Raw genomic sequence first — 17478 nt, 5'->3', positions numbered from 1 at the left:
CGTGCCGTGCCCGCCCCGGGGCCGCGGCCATGCGGGCGGCGGCTCCGGCCCCGGCTGGTGGCTCCGCTGCCGCCGCCGCCCGCCCTCCGCGGGGTCCCCGGGGCCGCCGCCGGGTGCGGCCGTCCTTCGTGGACGAGTCGCTGTTCGGCCGCCCCGCGGGGGCCCGCCCGCCGCCGCCCGCCTTCCCGCCGCCCTGGGCGGCTCCGGCGGCTCCCTCAGCCGGCGGCTCCCGGCCCGGGAGTCAGTGCAGGTGAGCTCGGGGCGCTCCATCGGATCTCCACCACACCGGGTTTCGGGGCTCGCTCCGCGTCGGTGTCCCTGGGGCGCCCTGCGGAGCCCCTCGACTCCCCCAGCCCGGCTCGGGTGCCCCGCCGGCTCTCGGTCACTCCCCCTCTGGTTTCCCCCGCTGTAACCAACACGTGTTTCTCCGCTTGTCGCCCTCCAAGGTCCCGAAGCCACGCTCCGTCCTTCTGTGATGAGTCCCTGTTTGGTGCCAAGCCTCAGGGTGCTGCCTGGGCAGCTCCGCGCATGAGGAAAGAAGATGTAGCCAAGCTGCATTCGCTGCTCTGGAGCCCCCCGCCTGCCCCCCGAAACCAGCCTGGCCTTTCCCCGCACTGCAGGGGGACTCCCCTGCGAGCCGTCCACCCGCCGGCCTCCGCGCCTCCGACCCCCTCTGAGCCCGGCCACCAGGAGAAGTTGTGTGGCTGGAGGCATTCCAGGAGCGATGCTTGCTCCACAGGCTGGGCTGCTCCTGGCAGAGGACGTTCCCAGTCTGTCAGCCGGCTGAGCACAGCCCCGGACGGGATTCGCCTGTCTTCCAACCTCGGCACAGAAAGGTGGAAGAACCAGAGCGCTCCAACGACCCCGGCTGCCCCCCAGGGCCCTCTGGTGAGGGGTCGGTCCAACAGCGTGTCCGGATCTCCTGTGCTCAAGAGTGCCAAGGCAGCAGGTGGCTGCAAAGCCAGACCCCCCTGGAAGTGATGCCAAGCGTCTCTCTGGATGCACATTCAGCCTTAGTCTACATGAGGCCTCCCTGTGATCAAGCCCACGAGGACCCTGGGCTTTTCTGTGGCTGGAAGGGAAGGATGGGGCTGTTCCATGCTGGAAGACAATCCAGGAACCAGAGGTGACCACAGTGCTGGGAGCAGTGACCTCCTTCTTCAGGGCACAACCCCATGGCACCAGAGCAGGATAGCCTTGGTGGGAGCAGCTGCTTCCCGTGATGTCCAGTGGCTGTCAGAGGAGGTTCCTGCTGTCTGGGAAATCCAGCTGGGAGGTTGGAGCAGCAGGAGACAGGAGTGCCCACAGTGCAGTCCAGGGCCTGTCCAGGCACAGGTACATGGAAAATGTAGCTCCATGGGGACAGACAGGGGCTGAGCTCTGTGGAGCTCCCAGAACAGGGTGTGCTGCTGGGGTGGGGTCCCAGGTGAGTCCAGCTGGGGCACTTGAGGTCTGAGAGCCCTTCGAGGGACCTTTGCTCACCACGTGTGGTCAGAGGAATCCTGCTCCATCCCTCCTGTGGGAGTACAGGACATCCCTAGTCCGACCTGCTCAAGGCAGGTCCAGTCAGGTGGTGGAAACCGCTAGGAATGGAGACTGCACAGCCTCTCTGGCCTCCTTCTCACTGCTCACTGTCCTCAAGGTGAAAATTCTCCCTTTATCCAGTCAGAGCCTTTCTAGTTTTATTTTGTGTCTGCTCTCATTCTGCACCTGAGCACAAATCTTGGCCCAACCCTCATAGCCACCTCCTCTTTGCAGGTGCTGAGAGGCTGCTCTGAGGCACCCCAAGAGGTTCCCTTCTCCAGGAAGTGACCTTCTGCCTCTGTGCACAGGATGTGTCTTGGTGTCTCCCTGCTGTCCTTGCTTTGTGTCACCAACACCTGATGGACTCCTCTGACAAAGCAGGACGAGGGAGGATGAGCACAGAGGTGAGGAAAGCATTGCCCTGCATCCTGCTGGCAGTGGGATGGTCCCACACTGGATGGGGGTTGTGACAAAGAAGGATCCACGCAGGGATTTTGGCAGCTCGTGGTGATGAGGAGGTGCTGAGTAGATCCATAATGGTGTGGCTTGGTGCCGAGGCTTGTGAGGTGCTCACAGCAGTGCCAGGGTGTCACCAAGTCAGCGCTCTTGAGACAAATCTGGGATCTGTGGGATGCTGCTGAGTGATCTGGGCACCTCCAAAGCTCTTCCCCTTCCTTTGCTGAGGTGGGAATGAGCAGCTCTGTCTGTATGGAGGTGGATAAAGGACATGGGGTGGGTGACTTGGGGTTTGCAGTCACTGCTCCCTGGGGAGGGAGGCTGTGGTGAGGAGCTGCTGAGGTTTGCTGGCACTTTGGTAACTCCCATGCCAAGGGAAACACTCAAATTCACCCAAGGACACACCAAGCCAGGTTAAGAGCATCATTCTGCCCTCAGAAAAGATTTTATTTCACCTTGAGCAGCAGCAGGATAGGGCCGTGACACACTCCAGCACGTGGAGCTGGAGGCAGCCAAGAGCCTGCACTGAGTGGAATTTATGTTCATTTTTTGGCCTGATGGGAAGCAAGAGAAACCTGATGCTATTAAAACCTGAGAAGGTGAGTGAGGATCCTTTTGATTAGCTCCAGGCTCTTGGCTCTCTCCCTATGCTTCCCAGCAGCTCTTCTCCACCTGGGATAAAATTGGAGGGACATTGAACAATTGTGGCCTTCTGAGAGGAGGGGTTGGGAGTGCTGGTTTCAATCCAAGCTGTGTTTGGGATGTGGGCACAGTGACTTGCAAGCTGTGAAGGCTGCAGGTCTCACTGGGCTGGGAGAGAATCCAGATGTGATTTGGACACTAGATGGAGACAAGAGGGTTGAGGATTGACAGAGGAGCAGGAACGCTGTTCCCCAGCAGCAGGTGGAAGATCCAGCAAGGCAAGTCGTCAGCAAATGGGGGAACTGCCCTGGAATCTAGGCAGAGAGCTCAACCAGTGCAATCTTGGAGAGCTGGAGTCCTTGAAAGATGAAGCCTCTTAAAAAAAAGGAGAGATTTTATCTGAAAATCAAGTTGGCAGTGGCCTGTGTGGCCAGGATTGGCCATTGCTCAGGGTCCAAGGAATCAGTGGGGGAAACTAGAGCCCATCTCATCAGCCACACTTTCCTGCCCCACACTGGCCCAGGTTGTCACCAAGGGCTTCCAGGAGGTCAGAACTGACACTTCCTTGCTATTTACACACGAGGACAATGTTGGTTAAGTATAAATGAGTTATTTGCATTTTGTTCCATGATTCTCACTCACATTGGTGCTTTACTGTTGCCCTGTCGTCTTGTTCTGCCAGAGCTGTACAGCCCAAGCAAGAGAGCAAAACGTGCTCTGTTACTGCTGGAACTAGTGCTCACGTGGAAAAAACCCCACATTAAATCTGAATAAAATGAGGTGGGGGAAATGTCGAGTTGTTTCCTCCCTCCAGATCCAGCCTGTCTGGTGTCACTGGTGCTCAGCTCAGGCCAGAGTTGTTGATACAGAGGCCTCAATCCTCCCTGCTGCTGCTCTCATTTTTCTGCCTGCTCAGCACTGGCATAAATCTCACTCTCCACCTTTGACTCCACCCTGATCCTTGTCTTGTTGCTTACCCGGGGGTTGAAGTTGTGTTCCTGCAGGGCTGGTTTCCACTGATATCAGCAGAGCATTGGGATGGAGCAGGTACACTCCAAAACCCATAGCTGGCAGGAGCCAGGTGATAACTTGACGGACAGAGGCAGCAGCCTGCCCTTAACAGGCCTCATCTCCTGCAGGACCTTTTTGCAGGCCAGTGCTCCTGGATACCCCTCACAGCACCTATTGCGCTGGGCTGCACTCAGAGCCCGACTCATTCCTCGGCCAGCGGGGCCTGCGAACAGGGACGTGTCCATTGGGAGCGGGGACGGGCGGGTGTTCCAGCCCGGGAGCGGGTCGGGGTCCCGGGCCTGGTCCCCTCAGGGCTCGGAGCCGCTCCCGCCCGCGTTCCGCCGTTGCCCGGTGACCGCTCTTCATCTCCCTGACCCGGGGGCGGGGCCTCAGCGCAGCCAATGATAACTCGCGCTTCCTTTTTCCCCTCCCCAGAGCCCACCCTCGCCAGCTCGGGCCAATCAGTACCCCTGTCTGCCTTGACTGACAGCGCCTCTGTCCAATGGCGAGGCGAAGTGCGTGAGGTGGGGAGGGGAGGTGGGAATAATGCGGAGCCGCTGGCAGAGCGTGGGGGCAGGCACGGCGCGCGGATTGGCGGGAGCGGGGCGGTCCCGCCTTTTGGGGCGGGGCCCTCTCTGTAGCAGCCAATGGGAAGCGAGGGGCGGGGCGCGGAGGAGCGGCGTCGCTGCGGGCGCCGGTTCGGAGGGGCCGGGCCGGGCCGGGGGGCGCGGGGGGTCCCGGGACGGGCCGGGCGGTCCCGGGAGGGTGTGGAGGGTCCGGGGAGTTCCGGGGCCGCGGGCACGGGGGGCTGGTGAGGAGCAGGTTCACCCAGGGCTGTGGGGAGGGCGCGGGGAGGACGCCGGGCCGGGCCTCCCCTGCGCGGTGACAGCGCCGTGCCGGTGTCCCTCTCGCTGGACAGGGACGGCGGCTGCGAATCGTCCCCGTGGCGCTGTCCTGGGCCCGCTTCATTTCCCTTTTCCATCACCTTTTAGAGAAATCCGTGACCTTGTGGCATCGCGCAGTTAAAAAAAAAAAAAAGCCCTCCGGGAAGTTGATGCGTGCGGACTGCAGGCGGCCTCCGGCGCTCCCGCGCTCGCTGCCCCGGCTGCGGTGCGGGCACGGCGGGGGACAGAGCCATGTGTGAGCGGCACACGTAGCGCCATGCCGGCCCCGCCTGCGTCCCGGCCGCTGCTCCCGGTGAGTTGGCCGAGGAGCGCTCCGTGCTGCGGCCCCGCTGCCCTGCGAGCCGGGATAGGCGGGCCCGGCCTGGCCTTGTGAGCCGGCCTTTGGCACAAACCCATCGAGTCCCGTGTCCTGCACCGCTTTGGGAAGCGAGCGGCTCGGTGCTGTCCGGAGATGGGTGCGCGCACTGCTGTGTCCCGGTGTCCAGCAGACAGCCCCGGGGGAGGACTGTCCCGGCAGAGCTTCTGACACAAGCGCTTCCCGAGTGGAACTGCAAAAAAGCCTTCTTGAAAGCTCCGTGAGCAGAAGGGACGGCATGGCGGTGAGCATGGACGATGATGTTCCCCTGATCCTCACCCTGGACGACAGCGCCTCAGCCCCTCTGGATGAGCCGGACCGGGAGGAGCTGCCTAACGAAAGTAAGAGCCCTTTGGCATTGCCTGCCCGGTGTTTGTCCCTGCGGGGCTCTCCCCGCTCAGCTCCCGGGGCTGTCGCTCGGTGTCTGCGCTCAGCAGCAGGTCAGGAGCTGCTCCTTGTGCTGCTGGTGGCCCTCAGCTCCGTGTGACACGGCGGGGGCCGGGCAGGACCTGCCGCTGCTGTTCCTCACACGCTGCTGTTCCTCACACGCAGTTTTGTGGCTTTCCCATAGCAAGCCCTGATCTCAAACCCTTTCCTGCACGCTGTCCCAGCGCGTCTCCTTCCTTCCCTTGGCACTGTCCCCCTGCAGTTCCCATGTGGTGTTTTCCTAGTGCCACAAACATCTGCGCTTTGTGAGGCTTGTTTTGTCTGTTTCTAGTTTACATTCCGATTTTTCCAGGAAGGGAAGTGTTGATAAATCCCTTCCACATCTTTATTGTGTTCTTATCAAAGAACTTGGAGTACTTTTAGACAATATATTCATGTTGGCCCTGGCTGTTCAGTGGGGCATAGCCAGCCTGTGAGCACTGGGAGGGGGGAAAACAACAGCCACCATCCCTCAGAAGCTTTGCTTTTCTCCTCAGTGTGTCTGCATTAAAGCCCTCACCGTGCAGCAGGTTGGATGTGGCCAGCAGATGTGTGTTCAGAGAGTTTCTGGTTGATGTTACACCTCACTGCAAGTATCTGTGCAGTTCTGTCCAGCACATCCCTGGGATTTCCAGTGGCAGGTGCACACACACGGGTCTCGTGATCCTGTTCCTGCCACAGGCTGAACAAATGCGTCATTTCCTGGCCAGGCATCCCTTTTTTTTCCACATTATACCTCTGTGCCTTACTGCCTCTGAGATTTGATTCCTCTTGCAATAAGATGGGTTCCTTTAATTTTCTCATTCTTGACTTTCCAACTCAGGAATTAATTTTGGATAATCAAGATTCTTCCTCCATTCTCCTCCTCCTCTGCCACCCCACAATACAGATCCCTGACTAAATTGCCCAGTTGACTTTCTCTAAGCTCTCTTTTATCCTTGCTTCATCCCATCTGTTTGTCTTTTAAAGTTTAGCCCTCTATTTTTAAGTTAAATAGAAGAGAGATTTCTTCCTCCGTCCACGGGTGTATTTATAGGATTCCTTGTGACTAATTTTAATCACTCTTCCCTCTTTCTTTCCCCCGCCTCCCATCCCTTCAAAGAAGAAGTTGTGTGAGGCTTAACAATTGCTTGAAGCCAGCATGACTGTGTTAAAGCACAGGCATGAGAATGAATGTATTAATAAATAAAATTCTCCACGTTGAAATACAGGGAAATTCTTTAGGGACCAATTTTGTGCTTCTTACAGGATCGCTGTGTGCTTTTTGAGAACTCATTTCCTGGGATCCTTCAAATGAAATGTCTCTTATTTGTATGTTTTAATCACTGTTAAAGTTGGATTTGCTGCAGAAATATAAAGCTTATGCTATGGGAGTGATAGGGAATGATACAGAGCCTTCTGAAGTCAGGCTGGGATGAAGGATTAAGAGGGAAGGCTGGCATCAACAACTTGAAAGGCACCTTTATCTTTGGGAAGTGGGAAGCTTAAATCAGGGAGTGAGCACACTGACACCAGCAGTGGCAAAAGTAAGCTTGTTTAAAAACCAGGACGTGCAGTCCAGCTTTTGCTCTTTGCCTGCACAGAAAATCTGCTGTGAAATGCAGCAAAGTTGTGTCTCGTGGAGGCTGTGAGGAATCCAGTGTGTCCCCTCTGCTCTGCCTGCCCTTGGCTGCTGAGGACTGAAATGGCATTAACAGAACTGTGTGATGTCACTTTTTCAGTCAGAAGCTTTTCTTTTCCAGGGGAAAAAGTGTGTGAGAAGTCCTTGGCAGGGGAGAGGGAGCCTGCCAGGGTGAAGGTGAGGACATGGGGACAGGGAAGGTCAGGAGGCTCTTCCCTTCTGGCTTTGTCTTCCCTTTGCCTAAACTCTCCTAATTGAGTATTCAGCCAGAATTTGGGGGAACAGCTCCCCTGTTACTGTTCCTGGCCATCATCAGCTCCAGGGGATTCAGTGACAGGTTAAACACAAAGCTTTACTGAGCTGTGTCTCCAGGCTGGGACTGTTGGCAGTGAAGGACCCCCCATCCTCTTCCAGGTGACACTTGGGGAAAGACAAAGTGGTTGTAGCTGCCCCTTGTTCAATCCCATGTGTGAGGTTGCTGATAATTAAATCTCACTCTTGCTTTGTGTTCCTGTGTGCACAAACTCCTCTAAATGTTAGTCCATTCTCCAGCCTGTCACAACCATGTCACTGAGTGCTGTCTACCTGTGTGCTCCAGTGTATCAGCTCTCGTGTTTTTTAAGGAACTTCATGTGCTTTTAAATTAAAAAGAATCCTATCTGTGGTCTGGCTTTGTTCCAGTCAGGTCTTTGGATAAATGAATTTGTAGTTGTGGATTCTTGGTGTTGATTGCCTGGATCTGGAGACAAGTTTCTGGGTTGAAATAAGTAGAAACAGGGTTTTCTGAAAGCAAGCCTGTAGCAGATGTAAAAAGAAAGGATTGAAGTGCAGGGGTGAATTCCTTTCCAAACCTTGCAGGAGGGTCCTCTCCTGGGGAAGTGGGTGTCTTGGGATTAGAATAAAAGAAAGCTAAAGGAGAAAATTGTGTGGAAAATTGCATTCTTAAAGAAAATGTCCAGCTGCAAAAATTAATCTCCCAAATCCTCCAGCTCTTAAGCATTTAATGAGAGAAAATACTTGCATGGGGAGGAATATTAAACTCTGCCTTGCTTGGCTTGTGCTGGGATGCAGGGCTTCCAGGGAGCTCCCATCTGCAGCCACCACAAAGGGTCAGAATCCTGCAAAGCTGACAGGAATTCAGACCACATCCAGAAAAAAGTGGTCCCTGTGGTGCTGGTGGTTTTCTGACTGCACCGTGTAGGGGCTGGATAATTTTTCTTTGCAGCTTCAGCAGCTGAAGGAGACAGGGAGAAGCTCTTGCATCACCTGGATCCACAGTAAGGAATGTGATGCTGCCCTTCCCTAGCACATCTTATCTGAGCATCTCCATACAAACTGCAGTTAAGCTCCCCAGCCCCTGCCTGAGGGCAGTGACTAATAGGAAACTGGATTTCTACAGAAGGCAAGAAGGGAGATGTGAACCTGGCCTGGCCTTTCCCAAAATCCTGTCCTGAGAGTGATGAGAACCTGCCAGGGTTTAGTGGTTTCCCATCCGTCCTGAACTCCTGGGAAATGTTTGAAGGAGGCTCTCGAAATATCCCCTAAGTGCAGTGTCTGTTTTCCATCCACAAAGGCAGTGTGGATAGCCTTGAAACTCTGGGACAGTGTCTCTTCTTGAGCTGATGGGAGCTATAAACAATAAATGAGTGTACATTGATTTATCCTGTATTAGATCAGACAGGAGATTCTCCTTTGCCTCCTGCATGGAAATTGCTGTAGCCTCAAGTAGAGTTTCAGTGTGTTCAGAGCAGAAAGTACAGCTCGGAGTGTTGTACACGGAACAATAGGATATTGTCTGTTTTCCCACACAGTGGGTGATGGCAGGGGGGAAAAAAGTCATCTTTCAACTCTGGGTTTTTACAAGAAGGCAGCTGCATCTGCTATTGAGGTAAAAACTAATTATTAGGGAGGTGGGGGAGCAACTGCAACAGCCAAGAGTGGTGTTTTCTAGAAAGATTGTTGGAAAATAGGAAGTTATAACTTTGAGTGAGGTGTCTTTGCAATCTCACTTTCTGCTGCCTGAGAAGCGAGTTGTCAGGAAAAGCAGAGCCAGCCTGACCTTTTGGGAAGATGAATTATTTGGGAAGGTGAATATATACCTGGCACTGCTGGGAAAGAGCAGGTGGCCCGAGGTGTGTGAAGAAAATGAGATTTCTGTGTTGGTGAGGTTGGAGGGGCTGTCTCAGGCATGCTTGGTGAGGGATGTGGGTAAGGAAAGCCTTGCTGTTTGTGCCTCTAGAACAGTGTGTGGGTGTTCCCAGAGGGCTGGAAGGGACCCTCTGTCCTTGCACAGGGACAGCTCCCTGGTGGAATGTGGGAAGGGGCTTTCAGCAAAGCTGTTCCTTTTGTAACTTGCTGGTGGAGACTCAGGTGGTGGTTCTGAACACAGAGTCTAATTACAGCATTAATGGATGTTGTAGACACCAAACCTGTCTTTAAAAAAAATAAAAAAATCCTTTACTAAGCCCCAGGTAGACACCTGGGATTTGGGGCAGTTAATATTCTTTTTGAGGCATGTGAATTACCTAGATTTTGATGTGTTTGGTAGCCAATGCAACCTGAAGTGACAAGAAATCTCTTCTGTGTTGGATCTGAGCACGTTTGTGTTGGCAGTGAGAGAGTTAAGTCTGTCCATGTAGTCCACAGCTTCAGCCCATCTGGTCAGGGAATCATCTCAGAGAATTCCAGAGTGGTTTGGGTTGAAGGGGCCCCAAAACTTCAGTTCCACCATCCTGCCATGGGTGAGATTTCCAGGTGTAAAACAATTCCTAAAGGGCAGAGGAAGCAGAGAATAAACACCAGACCTTTGGGAAAATTCTGCAACCACACAAACTCTTAGGAAACTCTTGCTTCGTGTGGAACCACTTGAACTGCTGTGGAGGCATTCTGGCTTTGGAGGAAAAGAGGCATTTCAAATGTCAGCCACCTGGTAGAGTTAATAAATCCTTTGGGATCTGTGGGTTTTGATCCTTGTGTGGAAGCAAGGGTTTCAGAGGCTGGCTGGGCTGAGGCACTGGGAATGAAATGCTGCAGCTAATTAAGGTGAAGGAATGAAGGGGATGAGGGGACAAGCAACTGCTTGCATTGGACCTGGCAGACTCCAAGATTTCTGACAGCCAGACTCTAAAACAGCCTTTTGGATTATCTGGTGGCTTTCTTGGATGCAATGCAGGATATTTTCTCACGTCATGGCCCCTAGTTCTACCAATTTGCCTTTAATTAGTTCCAGCAGCAGCGCTTCTGCTGCTGCCTTTAGAGGTGAAACATGGCCAGAGCACAGGACTGGGATCTCATTTTGGGAAGCAGTCTGGTTCTGCTGCTGGAGCAGCTCCTCCTTGCACTAGGGTAAGTCAGGTAATGCCACTGTGGGTCGAAATCTCACCTGGAAAGTGCTGATTACACCTGGGGTGGGAGTGGACAGGTAGGCTTCATTTCTTTGTTATGAGGAGTTGTTTTTTTGCATTGCTGTGCATGATTCATTTTTCTTAATTTGCACCTGCTTAAAGTTTATATAGAGAGGAATTCTTTCCAAAGCATGAGTGGTGGTTTTGTGGTGGATTGTTGGTTATGCCTCTGCAAGTCTCATTTCTCTGACCTAACAGCCTTGCATTCTGCAACTTCTGCCAGGGCTCCTCTAATCCTTTCCTGGCCTAGATGACTTAAAATGAATGTTTTAAGCAAGCAAAGCGAAGCAAAACTGCCTCTGAGATGAGTGAGGGGTGAAAAACTTGGAAAGGGAAACGAACACCCAAAACATAAGGAGATTATTGTTTTCTCCTTCAGTACAATTCGTTTCCCTGGGTGATGAGCTCTGTAAGCTCAGAGGAAGGAGGGAAATGCTGCATTTTAGAAGATGTTTGGGATCTCTTGCTATGATGTTAGAAATAGTGAAAAATACGTTTCTGCTCTGAACCATCCTCTGGAATCTCACTTGTCCCGAGAATTCAGGTTTTAAGGCTGTGCTTAAATACTTGGATAGAGCTGGTGCCTTTCTTGCATGAGAAAGAGCCCTGTGCTGTCCAAAACTCAAAAGCATTTGTGTGGAGACATTCTCACTGTGGTGCCTGCAGAGGAAGAACCCCCAGCACAGTAATGTACCAGGAGGTATCGAGGGCTACAGTCATTGTGGGTATTTTTTCCAAGCCCCCCTTGTTTTCTGAGCTCTGCAGGAGAGCGGTTTGCACAAAGCACACGTTGTGTCTCACAGTAGGATGCTCTGTCAAACAGAATCTCTGCACTGTTGACTCTTTCACGCAGCGAAAAAAAAAATAAAAAAATAAAAATCCCAGTGATTTTTGTCTTGAATGCCCCATGCTGTTCAAATCTGAGCTGGTGGCTGTGTCTACAAGGTAGAGAAGACTTGGGTTAGTGTTCCATTATCCTGGAGTCAAATGGCTCTTTCTCCTTTGTCATCTCCTGGAGCACTGGGGATGGAGGTCATCTCACACTGTAAATCCAGAGGGGATGCTGCAGAGGGGCACAAGGAGTCTGGAAGCTCCACACTCCCTTCTTGAAGATGGGAGTGATGACCTTGATGCTTTGAGGGAAGGAGTCACAGCCCTTTGTGTGGCTCTTCTCCAGCACAACTCCCATCTTTTTGGGGTGAGAGCAGAAGAACACGGTACTCTTAGGTGTTTCCCCCCTGAGCTGATTGCTTTCTTTGGAAAATGTGGGCTAAGGGCATGTGCCGTGTCATCAGAGGGCTCTGCTGTTTTTGAACAGGTGGTCCTGGAATTATAAAAGATGTTCAGGAGTTTGAAAGTGTTGGAGCTGCAGTTTTAAACTGACAACTTTCCGGCTGGAACCGGTCACTCCTCAGCCACCACAGCTGACTTGGAAACATTTGGCTCAGGAAGCGGAACAACAGTTGGAAACAAATAGCGATTAGTTTTTTCATGGCTTCCCAGGGAACGCATCAGTTTGTTCGTTTCCCCCCTCATTTTGTGGTTCCTGTGGATTTTTAAGGCACTGTAGATGCAGGATGCTCAGTTTAGCCAAGCCTGCGTACTGGCAGATTAAAATGAGCAAAGGCTGAGCACGCTGAGTTCACTCATCATAACCAATATGATGCTTCTCAGAACTTCCTTTGCCCTTGGTATCTTCACTGAGGAATCCTGCCTGCTGCCGTCAGCCCCCCTGCGTTGAAATCCCATTTTACCCATTTCAGTGCTGTAAGAAGTGCTGTATAAACTAAACAGGAGCATCTGTGAAGTGGTTAGAGTTGTTGTTGATTGCCTTTTCCTTATTGCCTTCAGGGGATTTAGGCTTGAATTTGCTGGAAGTAGAATTTATGAGCCAGAACGCTCCATTTCTGATCCTTAAGCTGGGAAAAGTGCGGCGAATTTGATCGGCCTTTTCTCCTGCCTCCCGTGTCTCTGGCTTTTGATCTGGACCTCGCAGGGCTCTCTCTGTGTCTTTAACATAATTGCTTCTTGCATGTGGAGAAGAAGGCTGGTTTCCACATGGCTGCTTTGATTATGGGGAGCTGCAGGAGCAGTGTTAGGGTTCGGGCCATCTGGTGAGCGGCTCCGCGGGAAGCTGGGGCACCTGTGCCTCACCTGGGGGACACAGAGCTGAGCTGCTGTTCAGCCCCCCGGCCCTGGGGACACATCCTGAGCGTGGCAAGAGGACACTGATGTGGTTTGAATCACGCTGTGCTGGTTTTCCATCCTGTGCTGCTTTTACCATCACGATCTGGTGATGTCTGTTTGGAACAAAAGGATTTTCTTCTCTTGCTTATGCGTGGGGGAAGAAAATTTAGGATGTATCTCTGTGCACAGCCGTGTTAAACCCTCTGATTCTGTGGGGCTGGACATCTCAGCTACACTTGTGTTTCCCACATAACGTGTGTTTCTGTATTGCCACGTGGGAATTCCTGTGTTTTATTCCAGCTGTAACTGTTCTGCAGACAGAGAGCGGTTTCACTGTCCTCCACAGAGCTGGGAAAGTTTATGGCACAAAAGCAAAGTGGATTTCACTGCAATGTGCAAATATGTTCCTGGTCTTCATTAACCAAATGAAGAAATGCCAGTAAAATTAAGACTCAGTGATCAATCCTGGAAGTGGGAGCGCTGAGGGACATTTTGACTTTTGGGTCAGGGGGGTGAAGTGACCAAGTCAAAGCCCTTTCCTTTCAAATACAAGGCTGGTGGCAGGACCTTGTCTCTAGTGGTTGCAAAGGAGAAGACTTAAACATTCAAAATTGTTTGCATTCAATGCATAGAGAACAGAAAAGTTCATGGGAGCTTAAAAGCTGTTGGAGAGGCAGCAAAAAGTCACAGTACCAGCATGCCTGGGCTGGCTAACACAAAAGATATACAGATATATAGATAAATATAGATCAAATGAAGGAATAGCACCTGGGAGTGGAAGAAAATCCTGATGACAAATGTGGTCAGCAGAGTTAAAGGTGCTCTAAAGGACTTGAGAAATAAAAAAGCATATTGAATGATTCCAGCCTGTCAGGAGTTCAGGGTTTAACACTCCAGTAGTGCTACAGGGAATCTCAAGAAATACTGAATGTATTCTATATTTGCTGAAAAGCCAGATGACACAGTCATTGTATGACCTATTCTTCCATCCCCACAGTAAACAGACATTAAACAGCTGATTCTAAAGGTTGCATTTGAAAATCAGCAGATGACTTTTGATTTCTAAGGCTGCAGCTGAGGCAGTCTGTACATTGCTGTGAGAGTGAAGGTGTTTTGCACCAGGCAGGAGCTGCAGGCCAGCCAGCCAAGATTTCCAGGCAAAACCTGCTGGGAGACCAGCAGCAGCTCTTCTAAAATCTGGATTCAAATGATATGTTGTTCTTTGTGTGTGGAAGACTTTTGAAGTCAAAGCTGTCCATTTGCTGAAGATGTGGTTCTGTGTGGGGGACTTGAAGTAAGGACCAGTTGAAGGAAAATCAGCTGCTTAGCAGATGTCACATTAATGGTTGAACTCCTTCCTTCCTCTCCTGCCATTAAATGCAACCTCCAGTTCATGCCAGCAGTAGCTTCCACCAAATGTGCAGAAACCTTTTTTCTTAATGGAGAGCAGTTCTCCAGCACCTGGGGCTGGGGTTTTCCCTGCTCCTTTACTTCTGTCTTCCTCTGAAGTTGGCAGCTTCTCTTGCCTGTCTGAAGGACAAGGCAGAGGAGATGTGGCAGTGTTGTATTTCAAAGGCATCAGTGTGGAGGAGTCATGTTTTAACACTACAAAACACAATTACCTCCTTATCATTGCTGCACCACAACAAATAACTGTAATTGGTCTCAGCCTGTCACGCTAAGATGTTGAGACTTTGTTACTTAACTTTTAAATTTATGTTTAAATTTATTTTTCCTGCTATCCCTCTTTCTTCAGGGAGAAAAGGTCAGTAAGGCACATACCTTATTACTGCCTTCTTCACTCTAGTGCTGCTTTGGCCATGCTGGGGGTTTGTTACCCAGATTAATCCTGCTTTCTCCCAAAGGGAAGGAAGAGCTTCCTCTCTGCTTCCCACTGCTAACTTTGTGACTTCCCTGGAGAGCTGCTGGAGGCTGGAGCTGGCAGTCAGTCCTGGCAGCACACTGCTCTCGTTAAAAAGGCCAGATTGCAGCTTAATCAAACATCTTTCCAAACTGCATCAGGGAAATCCAAAGGCTCTTCTTTGGAGAATTGGAATGAGGAATGTGCTCTTAAACTGCTGACATTGTGCTGTTACCAAAGCCAAAGCAGATCTTTAATGTGTTTAAAGCAGTAGATACCGGTTTCCCTTCTTGGAACAAAAAGAGGAAATTCCTTCATGTAACAGGATATGTTAAAGCAATGCTATAGCTGAGGGACTCTGGTATTGTCTCTTTCCCTTACTTCCTCAAAAATCATGAATTGGAAATGTGTGTGTGTGTGTATTTCACGCCTGGCCTCTCTCTCTGCCTTAGGCAGAGTTGTCACTTCTATTTTTCCCTTTTGGTTCAGTTCAGCAAAAGCTTAACTATTTCCAATTGTTTTTTCCATTCATTAGTTGTTCCTAAGAGCCCCTCAATGACTCAGATATTTAATTCCAGTTATGGTATAATTTTATCTCAGTGTGTGTAAAGCCTTTGTTGCCGTGATACGATCGGACTGATGAGATTATGGAGCATATTGGCTGCTGAAAGGATGGATAATGTGAGTTGTAGGTGATCCTTCTGTTGTGGCTTTGGCTTCTCCTTTTTGTGGTTCATTTGTTAAGATAAGAAAGAAAGGATGTGAAACCGCCAGCAATTTGGCTTGACACAGGTGAGATTCTTAATTACAGCTTCCTAATGCAACCTTTCATTTTGTGAGACTTTTACTGAATAAAAATGCTTTGGATTTGACTTTGCAGCTCTGTTAAGATGCAGGAACTCCTGTGTTTCACAGTTTGATATTGAAGGAGTGCCTGGTTCCGGGTCTCCCTGTGATATTTCATGGACTCTCAGATGCAGGAGCATTTAATCCCACATCTGTCAGGAGGCAGCTTTGTGGAACAGGGCTTAGGCTGGGGGTGGTTTTCATCTGTCAGTTCATCTTCAGCTGCTGAAGTCTTGCTCACCTAATTATGGATCCCAAACACCCCAAAAAGGAGGGCTCTGCCCCTCTGCCTCTTGCTGCTATGTATTCAGGAGTGAAAGTTGTCCCAGGATCAAAGTTCCTGGCCAAAACTTCCCACATAATATTTCAAGAGGAAAAAAAATAAGCCAGAGTGACTCAGGGATGAGATCAGAGGAGAGCAGGTGTCCTGGGGAGACGAGGCAGTGAACTGCACAGATGAGGATCTCCAACCAACCCAGCTTGGCTGCTGTAGATGGGTAAAATTATCCTCAGCCTTATTTTCCTGGAAGTCTTTAATTTATTTTATTTAATTATTTTTTTTTTATTCTTCCTTACAAATGTCTCTGTCCCCAGGAGGGTGGTGCAGGAAGTGAATATCCAAGTGAATCATCATGGCTCTTCTCCCGAGCCACAGAGCAAAGAGTTAACTGGCTCTGCCTCACTCAGAGCAGGAGCTGGATGGAGCTGAGGTTTCTGCTGGGACTAAACCATTTCCTACCATGCTTTAGCTCTTCTGGCATCGTGTTCAGCTTGTGCACCGGGGGTTTTACATGTGTGCAGTGCAGATGTTAGCAAGGATACAGCGGTCCCCTAATTAAACAGTGCTGGGCATAAGCTGTCTTCCGTAGAAGAAGCTCGGCAGCACGACTGAGAAGAGGCAATGATATATAAAATGTGACTTACCATGCTGAGGGACATCTGCTCCTCCTTCACGAGGATTCAGCTCCCTGTGGTGATGAAGGCACGCTGTGAGCTTGTGTTGGTGCTGGAGGAACTCGCTGCATCCTCGAGTCAAGGCGAGGACGGTCGGCTGGAGTTGCCTTTTAACAGGAAGTGGCAACATCCGTATTTTTTTAAGAAACTTTCCTGTGTTAAATAGGAAACTGAAATGTCTTTATTTGTTGAGCTGCACAGCAAGTGAGTGCTGTGAGAATACAGTAAGCCCCGAGGCCTTTGCATTTGTTTCTGCTGTGCTGTTGTCTCCAAGGAGGAGCATGACTCAGTTACACTGGCTCGAAATATTCTGAAGTAGATTATTTCTCTTGTAGCAGAAGGGCTTGGCACTGCTCTCTGTTGGAGATGCCCTTTTTTTCCTAGGCAACAAACTGACAGCAAATTGTTTAGACTTCCCCATGGCTGTTCTATTCCTTGCCACAATGTCCCCTGAAACAGGACAGGCACTAAGACATTTTGGGCCCTGAAGACCAGTCCTGCAATGCTCCCGTTGGCAGGGTGCTGAACTGGCAATCAGGCAGTGATTTCCCTGGCTGGCTGGCTCACCTCTGAGATGTGTGGCCAAGTGCCAGACCAGCTGTGCTTTCCAGGCAGCTTCCAGCTTTTCTTCTCCCGGGTAGGTGAGCCTGGCCTTGAAGAGATGAGCTCACGTGTGTTTGTGCCTCAGTGCTTGGAAGGAGCAGTTTCTTACCAGCCTCCTTGGAGGAGGGAGGGAAGATTAATCCTCTGGAGGTGAAGCTGCGAGCCCTTGGAATGGAAAATGCCATCATTGGTGCTGGGACAACTCCAATACTTGACTAAAATCTTGGCCTTGGGACTGAAGATGCCTGCACAGATTGTGCAGATTGTGGTGAAGGGTGGGCATCTAGCTTTTTTCCATGTTTTCTTATGGATTTTCACCTTCTGTAGTGAGTGTTCCCTGTGGTTCAGCTGATGAGAACTTTCCAGGAGAGAGGAGGGCTTCTGGAGTGCTCTCCTTCTCCTTGTCCATCCTCAGCACAGCCTCAGGGAGCAATGTCACTGAGAGAGCCAGAAACCTCTGCCAGCACAGGGATCCTGCACTGGGACAGGTCTTGGATGCGAGCTCAGGAGATCCAGGAGCACCAAGAGAACCTTAGATCCTGCTGGGATCTGCCTTCTTCCACGGGCTCATGTTGAGTGCTGTGGGATGCCTGGTTACGTTTGCATTAAACCAAAAGCTTGGGCTCTGTGGCTGAGTTTGGGAATTACAGGTCCAGTGAAGATGGAGGGTGTGAGAAATGGAG

The 17478-nt window shown here is 51.0% G+C and overlaps 2 protein-coding genes and 1 long non-coding RNA gene across 4 annotated transcripts in view; 2 read left to right on the top strand and 1 right to left on the bottom strand.

Annotated features, from left to right (window-relative positions):
- Positions 1–29: 29 nt before the first annotated feature.
- RITA1 (RBPJ interacting and tubulin associated 1) lies at positions 30–3441 on the top strand. The gene is made up of 3 exons (XM_015643478.1): positions 30–250; positions 447–1335; positions 1759–3441. The coding sequence occupies exons 1-2, from the start codon at positions 30–32 to the stop codon at positions 979–981; spliced, it is 756 nt and encodes a 251-aa protein (XP_015498964.1). The 3' UTR covers positions 982–1335; positions 1759–3441.
- A 781-nt stretch (positions 3442–4222) lies between these two features.
- TPCN1 (two pore segment channel 1) overlaps positions 4223–17478 on the top strand; it is a 40685-nt gene continuing 27429 nt past the window's right edge. Inside the window, exons 1-2 of one of the 2 annotated variants that reach the window (XM_015644060.3) lie at positions 4223–4330; positions 4626–5234. In XM_015644060.3, coding sequence (XP_015499546.1) covers positions 5132–5234 — 103 coding nt within the window. In that variant the 5' untranslated portion in view covers positions 4223–4330; positions 4626–5131. Of the gene's footprint in view, positions 4331–4625; positions 5235–17478 lie in introns of those variants that run through there. The other variant, XM_033518297.1, reaches the window with a different exon arrangement.
- LOC109022880 lies at positions 9371–16780 on the bottom strand. The gene is made up of 2 exons (XR_002002295.2): positions 16163–16780; positions 9371–9708 (listed from the first exon to the last, which is right to left on the bottom strand). It is a non-coding gene; the product is annotated as an uncharacterized LOC109022880 (long non-coding RNA).

This window comes from Parus major, chromosome 15, assembly GCF_001522545.3.
Source record: "Parus major isolate Abel chromosome 15, Parus_major1.1, whole genome shotgun sequence".
Classification (NCBI taxonomy): domain Eukaryota; kingdom Metazoa; phylum Chordata; class Aves; order Passeriformes; family Paridae; genus Parus; species Parus major.
Note: the sequence above shows the minus strand (reverse complement) of the source record. Positions and strands in the feature narration are given on the sequence as shown.

Bases quoted from the DNA above. Each gene is read 5' to 3' on its own strand.
- RITA1 (XM_015643478.1), top strand. From the start codon at position 30: ATGCGGGCGGCGGCTCCGGCCCCGGCTGGTGGCTCCGCTGCCGCCGCC. The intron at 251-446 runs GTGAGCTCGGGG...TCGCCCTCCAAG, and splicing joins CGGCCCGGGAGTCAGTGCAG to GTCCCGAAGCCACGCTCCGT.